The sequence below is a fragment of the Pimephales promelas genome, chromosome 22 (assembly GCF_988280905.1).
Source record: "Pimephales promelas chromosome 22, fPimPro1.hap1.1, whole genome shotgun sequence".
NCBI lineage: Eukaryota > Metazoa > Chordata > Actinopteri > Cypriniformes > Leuciscidae > Pimephales > Pimephales promelas.
The window spans coordinates 21,694,590-21,710,742 of record NC_142790.1 but is presented as its reverse complement, the minus strand read 5'-3'; the positions used below and the strand labels follow the sequence as shown (position 1 = coordinate 21,710,742).

Below are 16,153 nucleotides of genomic sequence, written 5' to 3'. Positions count from 1 at the left end.
TATTTTTTATATTCATATATTTTAGAAAGAGTTAGGAATCTGACATTCTAACATAATAAATAATTTATTATACTTTTTTCGCCCTGTGATACAGTTTTTGAGTGTGTGCGAGTGTGAATTCTATCACTGTGGCATGTGATCACACATCAAGTGTACGACAGTCTTGTAAACCCTGAGCAGGCCAGTTTTCTCTCGCTCAGGAGTATATGCTCCAGTAGATGATATTGAAGAGAAAGTATGCTAAAGGAAATAATATTCTTGAATAGGAGTCTATCTTGTAACTGTTGTTCATGATATGGTTGACACTTTGGCGGATGGAACGCCGTCGACGGAGGCGCGTGCCCAGGATTGGAGGGAGGTCAGGTGTTGTGGAGTTGCGTGAGGACACGCACGTGTCCATGTTTAGGTCAGACAGCCGAGGAAATGCGCTGAGCTCTATGTCCTGGTCATGGAAACATCCGTCGAATGCCATCGCTTGAGATGCATCGTAGTCTGTGAGCTGTAGGAGACAAAAACAATTCACTTTTTCTGGAATTTACACAGTAAGATCTTTTAAAGTACAATATATTTCATATATTATGGAAGTTCAAGAGATTAAAAAAATGGCAGGTTTGACAATGTTTGATAATCAAATACCAATGATGTTTGATGTTATTTTGATCCACAAGCGCCATTATTTGAGAGCAGCAAATGTGTTGTATGACTTGAGTTTTAAAATATAACGCATGCATTACATGGACTTTATTTATTTATTTTTGCATTCGGGACTTGACAATGTAGATAAAAAAATATAAGATTCTTGAATCATTTTTTATGCTGTAATATGCTGAATTATCCCTTTGAGGAAGGGGTTCAAAACCTCCTGGAGGGCCATAGCCATGCAGACTTTAGCTATCACCTAATAATTAAACGCACACGATCCAACTAGTCAAGTCTTTCAAGGCTTATTTAAAAACTGAAGTTTATGAACTGCATCATAAAATTGAAAATATCTATTTTTATCAAACCCAAAGTCAATGAACTGAGAATCTCAGTATCTTTAAGGAAACTTTGACCTTTAATTGTTTGAGTTTCTTCATTTCCTCCTTGGTGGTGAAATAGTTGACAGCTGCGTACTCGATGACGGACAGAAACACAAACAGGAAGCTGGTCCACAAATAGATGTCCACCGCTTTCACATATGATACCTGAGGCATGGACGCTGACACTCCCGTAATTATGGTGGACATAGTCAACACTGTAGTGATTCCTGGATTGAACACACATGCAGAGATACACATTTTTGTTAAAAAATAAATAAAATAAATTGTACTGTACTCTGATGCAGTGTTAAGGTACAGTTACATTTCATTGTTCAGGTGAATTTTCGAATTTTGCGTGACGGTAAAAGATTTCCCCAGGCATATTTTGCAACGGGGTTCAAGGCTACACTATTGACAATTATAGACAATGGACCTTTTTTGCCCAACTAATTTTGCTAATATGGCAGAACTTTTACTGTTACAAAATGCAGTGCTTTCTTGATCAACATTTTTGTTGATTCCTCCTATACAATAAGATTTTAGGACTAGTCTAGAGTTACATTACCAACGACAAGATAAAAATAATAATAATTATAATTACTGCCAAACAACCACACCTAATCAGAACAAGTTTAGCAGGATTTTGGATCAATGAGATTTGGTGGGTGGAGCTACAGTTGCATTCACACATAGTAGGTTATAAATAAGACCGGAAACTGCATTTTGTAATCAAACCAAGCCCCTTCGAAATTTTAGAAGCCACAAATCAGTATTATCAGTAAACCTACTGTATGCTATAACCATAAGAAATTAACAAAATGTCTGACAAATTGGCCTATGATCGGTTGAGGTGATTTTGATCAAGAACCAAGCCCTGCTTGGCAAAATCACACTGTGCGGCCTTGTTTCTTTTCATCTTCGGAAAAACTTTCCAACTTAGTTAAGCAACTATGAGCAAAACGTTCATCACACTGGACTCAGTCTAAGGCTCAATGTCAGACACTACAAGAGTGAATGAACTACAAGACGAGAGATCATTTATAAGATAAACATTTAGCCAAGTGCAAGTGTGTTGACAGGTGTTACGCACCAAGTGAAACACGGGCCGGTACCGCCCGCCTGTCGATCCAAAAAGACACCCAGGACAGCACCACCATCAGCATTGTGGGAAAATACGTTTGCAGCATGAAGAAGAATATGTGCCTTCTGAGGATGAAGTTGATGTAGAGCCTGTTGTACCAGCCTGACAAACACGTGTAAATCTTGTAATTAATGGCCTACTGATATATTACTAGCAAGAACAAAGATTTGTCGTAGCATGGATACATAGAAGGAGAGAGAGAAATGAAAAGAGCCTCTTACCTGTGCTGCTGTACAAGGCCAGACCGTGTGAAGGGTGGAACTCTTCGATGAAGAACTGAGAGAGGGCAATTTCATCTGTCCTTAGAGAGTCATTGCCATTTTTCCAGTACAACATGAGGTCGTTCTCATTATATGCATCTGAACGGGACAGAAGAGCGGAAGCCGTAAGATAAAAAAGGCGTAAAAGAGAGTGTGCGTCTGATTAATTCATGCTTAAATACATGGAGAATATGAAGAGAAATTTTCTAGATTCAAATTATTAACATCTAGCAACGGCATTTGTGGAGTAAAGCTGGTTTCTACAGACAAAAGTTGTAGCAAGGCACTTAAAATGAACTTCATCCACAGGTTTAAACCAGGCTGGATAAAGTTAACCAATAGCTAAATAGCTATTTAAATGTATTACTAGCTGTAATGTATTCGGTGTCTGTGCTCTTGTTTTCTAGACTTTTGGTTTGTATTTGGTTCAGTTCCTGTTTCCTGTGTTTGTCTCATTCCCTGATTGTGTTGTTAGTCAGTTGCCCTGTTTTCATTCTTCTTGGTCAGGTCTTATCCTTTGTCCTCATCCTAGTTTCGCCACACTAGTCTCATGCCAATATATAATGTTTAGACCTCTTGCTATACGTTCGCATATTTCAACATTCATTGCATTACTCCACGTACTTTAAATGCAAGCACTTTTTCTGTAACTACAATGTTTAAAATGGTAATTCTTCACATTCCTTTAATGAAATGATCCACGACGGTCACATTTTCCCATCCCAACCAGTAAAATACAATCAACTAAAAAACAATGAAGGTGGGACTCCTTCTAGGTGGACACGCACAGCTTTCCAGTTCCAGGGAACAATTCTGAGTGTCCAACGGGAATCTACTGAAGTCCATTGAGCACAGAGAAGTAACTGTGATCCTACAACAAAGAGAATATTCCATTAATACAACATTTACATATGAAGGAAATGAATCAGCAGGGGATTTGGCTTCTACCTGACGCTGTAAAGGATGTTGCCGTCTGGGTAAACCCTCAGCATTATGTTCTCCATGGTGGTATCATGAATGAAGGAGCGCTTGGAATGGACGAAAAAGACATCAGGCTTCCAGATCTTATTCACCAGCCGACCATCGAATGTGCGGCTCAGATTGTTACTGGAGGGAAACGCCAAGCGTTCATCCTTCCAATAATGCCTCAGGTACAGGGTCATCGTGAAGTCCTGAGAGAGACCTTTACATTTTACTGACCTTATAGACAAACATGACAACTTATTACGAGCAACAGTGCAGGGTAGTGACTGGCATTTTGGTGCAAATGAAAGTTTTTGACATTTACCAAGAAGACCTTTATGAGAAGCTGAAGGCCTGCTTTCTACAGGGCAAAATGGTATACATTTTTTAAATATGGAACAAGTTTGCGAAGAATACATTTTATTAGAAACTTTTATTCAAGCAATATGATGTTCAGCTCGATTAATGGATTGACTCATACGAGTTTTCTTTTTAGTGAATTAAAAGCATGCAGCCCAACTTGTAATTCGATTCCCGAATGAATTAGTCTTATAAGTGGGTCTATTCTGGTGAATCAAACTCATGCAGCTTAAACATTTGGATGTTCACATGACAGTGTTGTTAAAGATATATTTTTAGTTTTGCGTAGTCATGCAGTTTTTATGTTTAAAGTCTTTGCAATCACTTTCAAGAACTGTTTTATATGTATTTATTATTTAAATTATGTCATAATGTCTTTGTTCCAAATATTTATTGAATATATGTACTAAAAGATTCATTAAAGGAACCATTACGGATCCAGAACATTGCTCTATTAAATACAAAGAGAATATGCACTTTTACCATGTTTACTTCAGAGATGCTGTCTATACTCTCCACCTGCACATCAATGCCCACGGGGATGGCAGATCCTGCCGAGCAGAAGACACAATACATTTGCATATTGGTTCAGGACAACAGCAATGCCTTTGATATCAACTTAGGGAGAATCTGCCTCCTTTGCTCCTACAGAGAGAGCATATGGAGCTCAAAATGTTACTAATCCTATTTGTCCCATCATTAATTAGCAGTGGTTACTGACTGAAGGACGCCATTCAAAGTCTGGTTCCACCTCTTGATCTTCTTTAATCATGTGAAAGATAGCCTACACTCCAATAAACTACTCTTTTATCTAAACATCTCTTCTGGCAGATTAGAGCGCCACCCTGCTGGTTGAAAGGAAGCAATACAATTATTTATGCTTACATGTACATTGCCACTGATTTAATTTCTATTAGTCATGTGCATTAGTTAATATGTTAACATGTATGCATTTATAAGAATAGTTTAATATGTTTTAATACTATTTAAGGTTTGGATGAGACCTTATTGGCCCTTGTTAAAAAGTAGTGTGCTTAATTGTACTGAATTGTTGAACACACTTATTAATTAGATGAGTTGTGAATTAAGTATATTACTTAATTCACTTGTCAGTATTAAAAAGTGCTCTTTGTAATAATGTCACTGTCAGATTAAAGTGTTACTTTAAGGTACATTTTAAATCACTGTGTTTTAATAATCTATTGTCATGCTTTAAAGAAGTAGGCTACACTTATTTAGGTCTGTTGACTAACCTATACTTAAGCACATGTAAAAAATTTGATTGTAATTTCAAATATTAAGCAGCTATAATATTTCATAAATTGCATTGTATTCAAATATGTGTAAAAATGATAACATTAGCACTTTTCCATCTGTTTTAACAGGCCTAGGATGTAATCCAGATTACTGTCCTCCAAAGCACATCTGTGTCCTCAACAACACCCATTGTCTAATTTGTGTTTTGCATAATCTGGGTCATGTTTGAATTTAGGAGGACCACACTCGCTCTGTCAACGTCACCTCTGGCCGCTTTCCCTCGAATAGAGAGATGGTAACACCGCCTCGTTCTGCCCTCTGACACGGCAAAATGGTACAGCCCATTTTTAATCAGATTTAGTAAAAAGAACACTCTAATTGTGATTTTCAGGGTTGTGATGGTGATTAACAATTGGAGCAAATAAACAGTTCATCCTGACCTCCAAATCCAGGTCTCATGGCAAAGTCTTGGTCTTCGATCCTTAGCAGCTGTTCCGTTTTGATGAGGAGGGACTTGGTGCTGTCCTTTCGCTTTAATTTGTAGTCAATCCGGCTGAAAGAATGAGAAAAAGGGTCAGAAGAAAAACAAGCCATTATTGCACTTCAGTAGTTATTTAAAAAAAACAGGAATATTATTCCGGGCCTTTGCATTACAGAAAAATAAAACAGTTGGATGTTTTATTTCCACCAAGAATGTGACCATCAAACATCTGCCTCTGTGCTCCAGCATCTGTAATTTGAAGAGAATTACTCAGCCATTAAAGGGATGATTTATAAAGAGCAGCTTGTTTTACAATGGCATGAGAGCCAGGTTGTGAAAATGAACTGTGATTTGAAGCGCTTCCAAAGAAACTATTTTCTGAGCCTTAAAGGGATAGTTCACTTTTAAATTAATTTTTGGTATGTTTTAGCTTACCTCTAGGCATCTTTAATTTTGATATTTTTAGGTCAAACCGTTCTTGTCTGTCATATAATCTATGGTCTATGGTCACCACCTCAAAGAGCACCTCGTTTTTACCTCTTGTAACCACAGCCACGTCCAAGTGATCTGAGGGCACGGGTGCTTCGGTCTGCGCAAGCGCCGGAAAGCGCTGGAAGCGATCTCTCGTGTGTGTATGTCACTCATTGTTTACACAGATATTTCGGAAGTGTTACCTTTGAAGATCTATTCTAAACCTATTTAGATTAGATATACAGAAAATCGCAATAGAAGGCGATTTCAATATACAACGCAACAGACAACATTGAATTTTTTTCGCAACCGCGCGAGAGATCACTTCCGGCGCTTCCGCAGACAGAAGTGCCCATGCTCTCAGACCTCTTGGACGTAGATGTGGTTACAAGAGGTAAAACGATATAAATACTGTTCGTTTTCTCCCACAAACCGCTCGTTTCGTGTCTTAGGCCATCAATGTGTACTTACATTTACGAGTCATTAAATCATGTTTAATTTGAACTTCTCTATGCATGCTCTTTGAGGTGGTGACCATAGACCTCCATTATATGACTGACAGACAAGAACGGTTTGACCTAAAAATATCAAAATTGAAACTACTGCGGAAACAAAGACACCTACATCTTGGATGCCCTCGAGGTTAAGCTAAACATACCAAAAATTAATTTCAAAGTGAACTATCCCTTTAAGAGATGAGACATGAACAAAAACCCGGCAGAAACTGAAGGTCAGTCAAACACGTACAATGTTTCCCTACATAGACTTCATCTTCATCTGAGTGCTGTAATTGAAACCCCAAATACTGTCAATCACGCTGTGCTCATTCCATGGCAAAGTTAATTGCACACCGAAGAGCAATTACAAAATTAAACCTCAAAGTGAATACAGCATACAACCACTAATGACGACGTGATAGACTCATTACGCAATCAGCCTTACAAAAACACAGCAGCACTAATGACACAATGCATGCTGCGAGATTGCTCTACACCGCTGTGATTAAAATTACAACAATATGAAACATAATTATCCTATACATTTTTTCACCTCGAAATTTGAAAAACTCTCTTGGATGGAGAGAGACTAAGAGGGAAATGCCCTAGAAAATGTATCCTATTAACCTCTTATTAATCTATTTCTAATGGCTTTTATAATTATTCAATGAAATGACACATTATGCATTAACAAAAGCTGTACCTGGAAAACCTGGCTGACACTGTAAAAACACAGGCTTTTTAGGGAATCTGCAGGCGTGATTTTAATGCCAAACAGAACTTTGGCTGCTCTCCAAAAAAACAGATGATGGCACCAGGATGGTTTTAATTACAGAGTGAAAGAATACTGGCACTCTTGAGGTTATGTGACTCATTACGCGGTGGTAACATAGAAACCACCAACAATGGATTAAAACCTCACTTTATTTCTCATTTAGACACGTAGTAAAGAGGAAATTTAATGATCCATGGAACTATCAGCATCTGATCCTTTATAACTCTTTTCTACCCTTTTTATGCGTTCTGCATTTGTCTCAATTCAGGGTTATTATTGTTAAACAAAACTAAAAAAAAAAACTACTTAATACAAACTAAATAAATATTAACTGAAATGTATTTTATTTCAGATAAATGCCAAGGCTGTAAATTAAAAACTAAAATAAATAAAAACTAAATCAACTAAAACAAATAAATGCACACTTATAAAAAAACAATATAGACATATTTTTGAAAAACTTTAACTAAAATTAAAGTCCCCATGTAGTCAATAATTGTCTCTCTTAAAACTCATCTTTGACATGATGAGATAACTGTTTTTCCTGTGTAAAATATTTTTCTTTATGCCTTCAAACAGCTTGAGTGTAACTCCACACCTTGGCATTATTTAATATACGTGAAACCATGACTATGCAAATTAGCCCTGCCTCCACTCACTCACACCCCCTTTTAACTTTACAGTAGTAAATGCTACAGTGTTGCTTAATATTTTTGTGGAAACCATGATTCTGTTTTTAGAAGCTTTTGAGGAACAGAATTTTCGAAAAGAACCAGATTGAATTGAAATAGCATTTTTAGTAGAAATAGTAATTTCTTTCCTGTCACTTTTGATCAGTTTAATGCATCCTTTCTGAACAAAGTATTCAGTAATACTATATATAAAATAAAACATTTTATTTTAGTGTCCTTGTTCCATGTTACCATCATGATGCAATAGTAATTATTTTAAATTACATGCAACTAACCATAACACCCTAATCCTAACTTTACTTATATAGTAAATACACAACGCATTCTCATCCCAAGGCATCATATACGACACTTTTGCCAAAGCGTAGACATCCAATGCAGATGGCACCCTTTAGCGTCAAATGAGATGCTTCGGTTATGGTAGGTTTAGGTATGGGGTAGGGTTAGGGTAAGACCACTAGGAGGCGCCTTTTGCGCCATATATATCTGCGTCTCATATTGACGCTAAAGGGTGCCGTGTACATTGGATGTCTACACTTTGGCAAAAGCGTCATATATGACGCCTTGGGATGAGAACGGGCTCAAATACACAGTTAATAGCCTACTTATGACTTCATACTTAAATGTGTAATTACACTGTAACACACATACCTTAAAATTAAGTGTAACATACTGACCCCAAACAAGCAAAAGAGTTTAAATATTCACGACTCACCCTCTGAATCGCTGTTTGGCGTGCTCAACCAAGTAAACATCCTTGTTTTTCTTCCGGTTAGGGTAGGGGTTGTTGAGCAGGGTGACGGGCCAGAGACAAGCAAGGCACAACAGCCTGAAGGTCAGCAGGAATAACTTCATGGCCAAATACGATGATGGAATACTTGTTCTTTTTCTTCTAGGGCTCTTGGTCCTGTAGCAAGGGTCCAGAAATCTTCCACGGTGACGGAGCCAAGGCAGGACGGTTCCTGAGTCCTGGCCATCCCCAGCAAACCTCAACTGAGAGGGCGCTGGGAAACGGTACGGTAGTCCTGATGACCTCTCAAGATGTTCACACGTCTCCCAGAATAAATGTAAACGTGAAACTAGCTTGTTGGATCGTCAGCATCTATTCCGCATACTTCAGCTGATTGACTCGGTGGTGCTTTGTCACCCAAACATAAATCAATGGGAATGTATTCTTAACGGTAATAAAAAGACTGGCATTAATTCCTATCAAATCCTCTTATCTAGCTGGTGGATCTACCCTTAACCTACACAGTGGGCTGGGACCATCTCTAATCGGGATTTCCTCGTGCCAGGCGTTATTGCTTTGTTCTGTCTCTGTTGAAGATAAGCATCTCATACCTGTCCACTCATGCCCTTCATACACTGATCCTGAGAGGTGGAAACCAAACAACGAACAAATCAAAGACAATTAGAGGAACTTATCATCAGAGTGAGAAGTTGCAAATACGTAAATTGATGTAATCCTGTCCTCGTCCACTTGTAATGTAATCCAGAAAAGATCTTCAAATCGTCAGATTAGACACCTAAGAATAGATATCACAGCAAATGAACTTTTAAAGGTGGTTAAAACATTGAATCTGTGTTGCTCTGTTTTGTAGAACTGCGCTCTGGCATCACCTGATGCTCTAGTTTCAAGCACATTCCATCATTAGTTATTATTATAAAAAGCTCAGGGGCTAACCAATCAAATCACATTTACACAATCAATTACATTACAGAAGCATAGAGAGAGGGGGATGGGAGAGAGTGCAAGATCATATGATGGACAGATACAAAGAGAAAAAAAATCATAAACCAATGTCCCTGTGGACTCCCTGTGTCCAGTAATCCCAGTGCATTGCCTAATCTGGTGGATTACGCACCGGAGACATCATCACAGATACTGTATCTGCATTGACTTTGACTGGTTAGCTAACCATATCACATGAGGGATGTGCGCTTAGCGAAGAAAAAAGAGAGAAATCACTTCCTGTAATAAAAAAGACGATCGACCCTTACGAATGAGTATGTCTCACGATGTTATTCTCATTGCACCCAGCAATGTTTTTACTTTTTTGTGCAAATATTGGAAGATTACCAACCCATATGGGCTACCAATAAATATTTGTGGAGCCCAATGTATAATGTACTGTATATGATGCCTATTTTTTACATTAGCATGTTTTGGAGGTAACTTACAAAACATCAAATATTGCAATAATGAGTGTTCACATATTTCATTAGAATATTGTTAATTTTACTCTATTTACCTGTAGCGCCCAACAAGTGAAATCACGTTATAATCATTAAATATTGTGAAAGTTTCATAAGATGTACACTACCGTTTGAAAGTTTGGGTTCAGGTTTTTACTAACTAAAATGAACCTAATTACGAACTTAGGTTAACTAACTTAAAATAAATAATAATAATAATAATACGTTTAATTTATAACGCACTTTTCATCCAAGGATCTCAAAGTGCTACAGGTTAAAAACAATAAAAGATAAACAGTTCTTTAAAAGTCTTTAAATGTTGCATATATTAAAGTTTGAAAGCCTAAATTGATCCAACAGAAATTATACATACAAAATAATACAAATAAACTTAATCTAAAACTCCACCCATTCATGTAACAGCCCTAAAGTGTCAGGCCTATGGTGATACGTGTGTGTTCCTAAAATAAACAAGTCAGTCTAGTCTAGTTCACCTTCAGAGAAGAGACTTCCATCCACAATCAAAACACACACACACACGTGAGTCTGCCTTTTCAATCATAACCACAACACATAATAAGCCTAAAAGAGAATAATTACTTTTAATTAACTAATAATGAGAATCAGTTTTATTATCATCTACTATATGCTTTGGAGATTTGTTTAAGTGTCTTTGTAGAGTGAATAATTATATCTTCTGGTTTGTGTGCTCCTTATACAGAGGTGTGTGAGTTGTTTCGTAGAATGAAATTTCTTAGTATATGGCAAATTTCTGTCTTCAAATGCGCTGTTATCATTAGTAATCAATGATCTGCACAAAAGAAAGAATGTAATCGACAGATTTCACACAAAATAAAAACTTAATGCTAAATGTCATTGAAAAAAGGGTAACGTCAAACTCATTATATATAAACTTCTTCAAATATCACACAAAACTCTGAACTTATGCTGGTGTTCTCTGAGTTAAACATTTGGCTACATCAGATAAATTTATTAAAAATTCCAATCCTTCTGATATGCCACCAGGAAGTAATAGTTATCTGGTTAATAATGATTTATTGTTTATATACAGGTGATGAAGAGTGCATTCATTTAGTTTAAGCCTTAAAAATGAGAGCGATGGCAGCAGCACATTCTTGGACTTGTTTGCTATTGTTGTGGATTATTGCTGATACATCTGCGAAAACTCCAGGTAATATTCCTATTACTACAAGACTCACTTCTGTAGGCCAACAGTGCAGCTTCTCAAGAACATTTTTCATAAGAATCCCTGGTTTAATTGAACAATTCATCGTCTCAGACACACCATGAAGTCATTACATGCTTTAAAATATGACCACAAGAATCAATGTGCTGAGCTAAAAGAAATTGAGCACAGCGTCTTTTCAGCACAGCATTTTTCATCCGTGACCATTTGTTATATTTTGTAAAAACAACATTTAAATGACTCGAAAAGACATTATTGCAAAAATCGAACCAAGCAGCACGTCCTAGAAAACTGTCTGACAACCAAAACATTGGCCTGATTAATTGTCTGATGTTTATCGGTCACTTGGAAAACCAGCTTTCCAGAACTACGACCTAAATATTTTCAGGTCAGTTTGTAGATCTCAAAATGCACTCAGAGCGACTCAGGAAACAAGAACAGATCCATGAATATGATAATTAGGTATATGATCCGTATTATATAGAGTATAACTTATCCTTTCAGAGTGACTGAAGTATTTCATATCTTGACTTCCTTATAAGAAATCACTTTCTTTTACAGTAATTAGTGTAAAACCTGTCATTTTCCTCTTCGCCACAACTCTAGATGTCCAGGTAACCTGCATGTTCTCGGAAGATTGTGTCCTACCATGTGTCTTTGAAGCAGTTGGAGATGAGATCATATACTGGTTCAGACAGAATGTCATGATCCACAGTTATAAACAGGGGAGCGGTCTGTTAGAGCAGCCTGCTGATCAACACTCCAACAACAGGACGTCACTATTCACTGAAGTGATTTCCTCTGGTAATGCATCTGTTCATATCCAGAAGAGCGGCCCACGGGACAGGGGGAAGTACAGGTGTCTTGTCACCAGCAGTCGAAAAACCAGTGAGCAATTCATCATTGTCAAGGTAGAAGGTGGGCTATCACAAGTTTATGTTCAAGAGTTTAGCTATCATAAATAAAACGATATATACAATTGTTTTACCACCACCCAACTGTGACAATTTGATAATGGCACCTTTCTTGAATAGGGGACAAAAGGGCATTTTTACTTTTTTATCACCAAGGCACTTTTAACCACAAGAGGTTACTTTATATATATATATATATATATATATATATATATAGACCATTTCACAAGATGTAAACAACACTGGTCCAGAAGCACTTCCTGTTTCAGTTTTTTAACACTACATAAAAGCTGGGATAAATACAACCAACAGAACATTTAAAACTGAATCAAAAAGTTAAACAAACATCTTTAAGATGATTTCTTTACATGTGAAATAAAGAAAACAGTTACAAACTGAAACAGGAAGTGTTTCTGGTTTCTGGATTTTCACTACAGGGGGACTTCAAAAAAGGTAATCAGAAATAAAAAATAACATTAAAATGTTCCTAATTTATGCCACAGCAATCATACGAGACTTAAAAATGATAACTACACCATAAACAACAACATCAAATATCTGTCATTCCAGCCCCTATCCACTCAGTGAGCCTCGAGACGACACGTCTCAGTGGTTTCGAGGAAGTCATATGCTCCACCCGAGACGTCTACCCAGCTCCCCGTGTAACCTTGTACACAGAGCCAGCCGTTCAGCCTGACGCCCTCCAAACCTTCGCACGCAAAACGGCCGACAAACAAGGCCGGTACTCGGTGGAGAGCAAGATCAGGAAGCTGGAAGATCTGACCTACATCTGCCTCGTCCAATCATTCTACAGGTCTGAGACATGGAGGACATCACTGCAGGAGAAAGGTTTGATCTCAGAGTAAATTCATAAATGCCTGGACATGTTGCACGGCATTTCATCATCATTATTATTATTACGTGAAATTGCATCACCAAATATTTCCATAGCCGACCAAACAATTACATCCAAATAAGAGATAGTGTATCTCCCACATCTTAAAATGCACCAAGTTAGAATAATAACCAATTTCCAATTAAACAGAAATATCTAGCATCGAAGGTCAGGACTTAAAAATATCTTGCACGGCTCCATGGAACTTGCAGAACTTCACACTGACATGGTCCTTCACCAAAGGACACGAGTCCTCAACCATCTACACCTATGACAGCCTCACACAGCTGAGCTCCAGCGTTTGGAAGGAGAGGGTGCGACTGGTGACCCCCAGGGCTCAGGGTGGGGACGGGTCACTGCAGTTACTCATCCCGCTGAGACTGGAGGACGCTGGGCTCTACACCTGCATCCTCTCTGCTCTCCGGACCAAGCATGAGGTCCGTATTAGAGTCAACATCATAGAGTCGACTGGTGAGATCTCACTCTATGCTTCTCATTTTAATAATTTATTTTCACAAATAACACCATATTTCTTACTCTGAAATCCAACACACTCTCATAATTTGTAACCATTTGACATTTCATACAAATTCATACAAATAATGAAATTGTTGCTCTTTTATAAAAGGCTTGCTCATGTTGTATTACGTCACCTTTAAGCTCTGTTCCTTAAGAAATGTTGCAATTTCAGAAAATGATTTTTTTTTATTAGAGTATATCTGACTTTCACCTGTCAAGCTTGGGTGCCTACACTTTGTTAATCATAACTCGATTATTGAAAATGAAATGATGAAAATAAAAAGATGAACATTGTCACTGCTCAGTGGGTGACTGTGAGCAAGTTTACATTAGAGTTTCACCTTGTTTAACTTTTAACATTTTGATAGTATTCTTAATATTTCTAGAGTGAGACAAACCAACTGACACCACACAGAAAATTAATCAAAGGCTTGTGAATGTACTTACAAATGCTCGTGATGTCACTTCCTGCTTGATGATGTCAGTAAGGAAGTGGCTTAATTATCTGTTAAAAGACATTACAAAACAGAATGAAAAGTGATTACTTCATTACTTGAAGAACCATTACTTCAATTAAAACAAAATTCAAATGAAAACATCTTTTGTTCTAAACATTTTGACGAGGACCCTAACCCTACATTTTCGAAATGGTCAGAAATTGTTTTGTTGTTGTTGTTTTCATAAATGATAAAATTCACCACACACGTTTAGTTAATTGTGATGCTGATAGGCCTCCATCTGTAAAAGAAAATAAACCAATATGATCATAGTTTTAAAAAATAATTATTTATCCTACATATTAAAACATACATTTTAAAACATATACTGCATAAGAAGTCAAACTAAGCTACTCGAATATGTAAACAATGATTTTACCGCAATGGTGGCCACTCTCTTGAACTCACATCCTTTTTGTGGATTATTGTTTTCAGCTAAACAGAGATTTGATGTTAAAATTTCATTGTTCTTTCTTGAAGACAAAATAATCAGCACTTATGTTTGATTTAAATATTTAACTAAGAACGTTTTTTTTTTTTTCGTTGACTAAGTTTCAGCTAGAAGACAGCCCGAGAGCTCCACCCGGTGGTGGATTCCCGCTACTGTCATCACAAGCCTTGCAGTCTCTGCAGTCGCAGCAATAGTGACTATAAAATGTAAAGGTATGCATTACCAGAATCTCAAAAATATTTATTTAAAATATCAATAGACTACTTCAATTCTTTGTCCAATAATGATATCTTCCCCCAAACCAGTTGGATGTTCAAAATCAAGTCAAACCAACGTAGAGGCTGCAGAGATGCAACCAATCAGAGGTGCATGTGTTTGTGGTAACAGTTAATAAATATACTCCTCACTGCATCACATTCACAGATCATCACTCTATTCTTTACAGAGACAGATGCGAACAGTGGAGCTCCATCTGAGGATCCCTGCTTAACGGAAAGATCGCCAACAGAACTGCATGAGAATACATGATGAGGAACATTTTATTTATTTTATTTATTTAGTTTACAGTCGCCTATATGGCACGCAGCAATCTCTAAAACCATTTTAAATTCAGAAAGTGGCTTTGTTGTGTCTATAAAGTAAGTGTAGGCTACGCTACTATATTGGAGTTAACCGTCCATTCTATTTATTGTAAAGTTTAAGTATAGGTTGAAACAGGGCAGGCTAAGGCTGTTGTTGTTGTTGTTGTTGTTGTTTGGGAAAAGTCTAAATACAGTAGGCCTGGTAATGATACACCCTAATAATGACATAAAAACTATCCAGTATTGAACTTCTATTTTATTTTTACTAATTGTACACATGTTTTTATGTGTGCTTATCTCAAAAAACGTTTTGAATTGCGTATGCTACTATGTTGACCATGGTAATCTCACAAATGAAACTGATTTCTAAATACAGTAAATATTGAATGTATTTTTAAAGATACAAAGTCTAACTTTTTACAGTCTAATCTGTAATGAATCATTATCCCACAGCAACATAGTGTCCGCCGGGCAGAGGTGAATGCACATGTTAAAAAATGCAATGTATTGCAAGAAGCTGTAATGAACTACTAGACTAAGCCTACTGAATGTTTGATATTTCAACATGATTTTTCGACATGTTTTTAAAAAGCATTTGCTGTTAATAATAGCCTATGGTGTTATTTAGCCTTTTATTACTTTTTGGCTAAGAAATATTTAGCATTTTTATTTTATATTATTTCTGAGTGTGTGTAGCCTATATGTTTAAGATATGTTTGTACAACATTTGCCTTCATATTCATGCATATTTTATGCAAAGGTATTTAACAAATACGTAATTTGTTTTACATTCACACCATGTTGTAGATTACTGTGGTGCTGGTTAATAAAAAGAAAGTTACTTGAATAGTTCTGTAGTTACGTTTTTTTTTTAAAGTTGACTAGTTAAAAATCTAAATTGTGTATCGGCAGTAGACAATTAGACAGTAGACAGTAAAAGAAAGATCCAATATCGCAGTCAAAGCACAACCAAA

The 16,153-nt window shown here is 36.9% G+C and overlaps 2 protein-coding genes across 4 annotated transcripts; one reads left to right on the top strand and one right to left on the bottom strand.

The window, feature by feature from the left end:
- Positions 1 to 109: 109 nt before the first annotated feature.
- LOC120488257 (gamma-aminobutyric acid receptor subunit rho-3) lies at positions 110 to 14,636 on the bottom strand. 3 transcript variants are annotated; one of them, XM_039684893.2, is made up of 12 exons: positions 14,527 to 14,636; positions 14,356 to 14,388; positions 14,098 to 14,155; positions 8,635 to 9,445; positions 5,444 to 5,556; positions 4,230 to 4,297; positions 3,372 to 3,595; positions 3,212 to 3,294; positions 2,385 to 2,522; positions 2,113 to 2,265; positions 1,056 to 1,249; positions 110 to 499 (listed from the first exon to the last, which is right to left on the bottom strand). In XM_039684893.2, the coding sequence occupies exons 4-12, from the start codon at positions 8,772 to 8,774 to the stop codon at positions 197 to 199; spliced, it is 1,416 nt and encodes a 471-aa protein (XP_039540827.1). In that variant the 5' UTR covers positions 8,775 to 9,445; positions 14,098 to 14,155; positions 14,356 to 14,388; positions 14,527 to 14,636; the 3' UTR covers positions 110 to 196. The 3 variants fall into 3 exon arrangements, with proteins under 3 accessions (XP_039540827.1, XP_088982035.1, XP_039540828.2); XM_089125909.1 differs by having other exon boundaries at positions 14,356 to 14,580; XM_039684894.2 differs by lacking the exons at positions 14,098 to 14,155; positions 14,356 to 14,388; positions 14,527 to 14,636 and having other exon boundaries at positions 5,444 to 5,733; positions 8,635 to 8,722.
- hhla2b.1 (HERV-H LTR-associating 2b, tandem duplicate 1) lies at positions 11,190 to 16,015 on the top strand. Its single transcript, XM_089125911.1, has 7 exons — positions 11,190 to 11,307; positions 11,929 to 12,240; positions 12,807 to 13,085; positions 13,282 to 13,602; positions 14,706 to 14,810; positions 14,904 to 14,963; positions 15,044 to 16,015. Exons 1-7 carry the CDS (start codon positions 11,226 to 11,228, stop codon positions 15,124 to 15,126), a joined length of 1,242 nt encoding a protein of 413 aa, XP_088982037.1. The 5' UTR covers positions 11,190 to 11,225; the 3' UTR covers positions 15,127 to 16,015.
- The last annotated feature ends 138 nt before the right edge of the window (positions 16,016 to 16,153 follow it).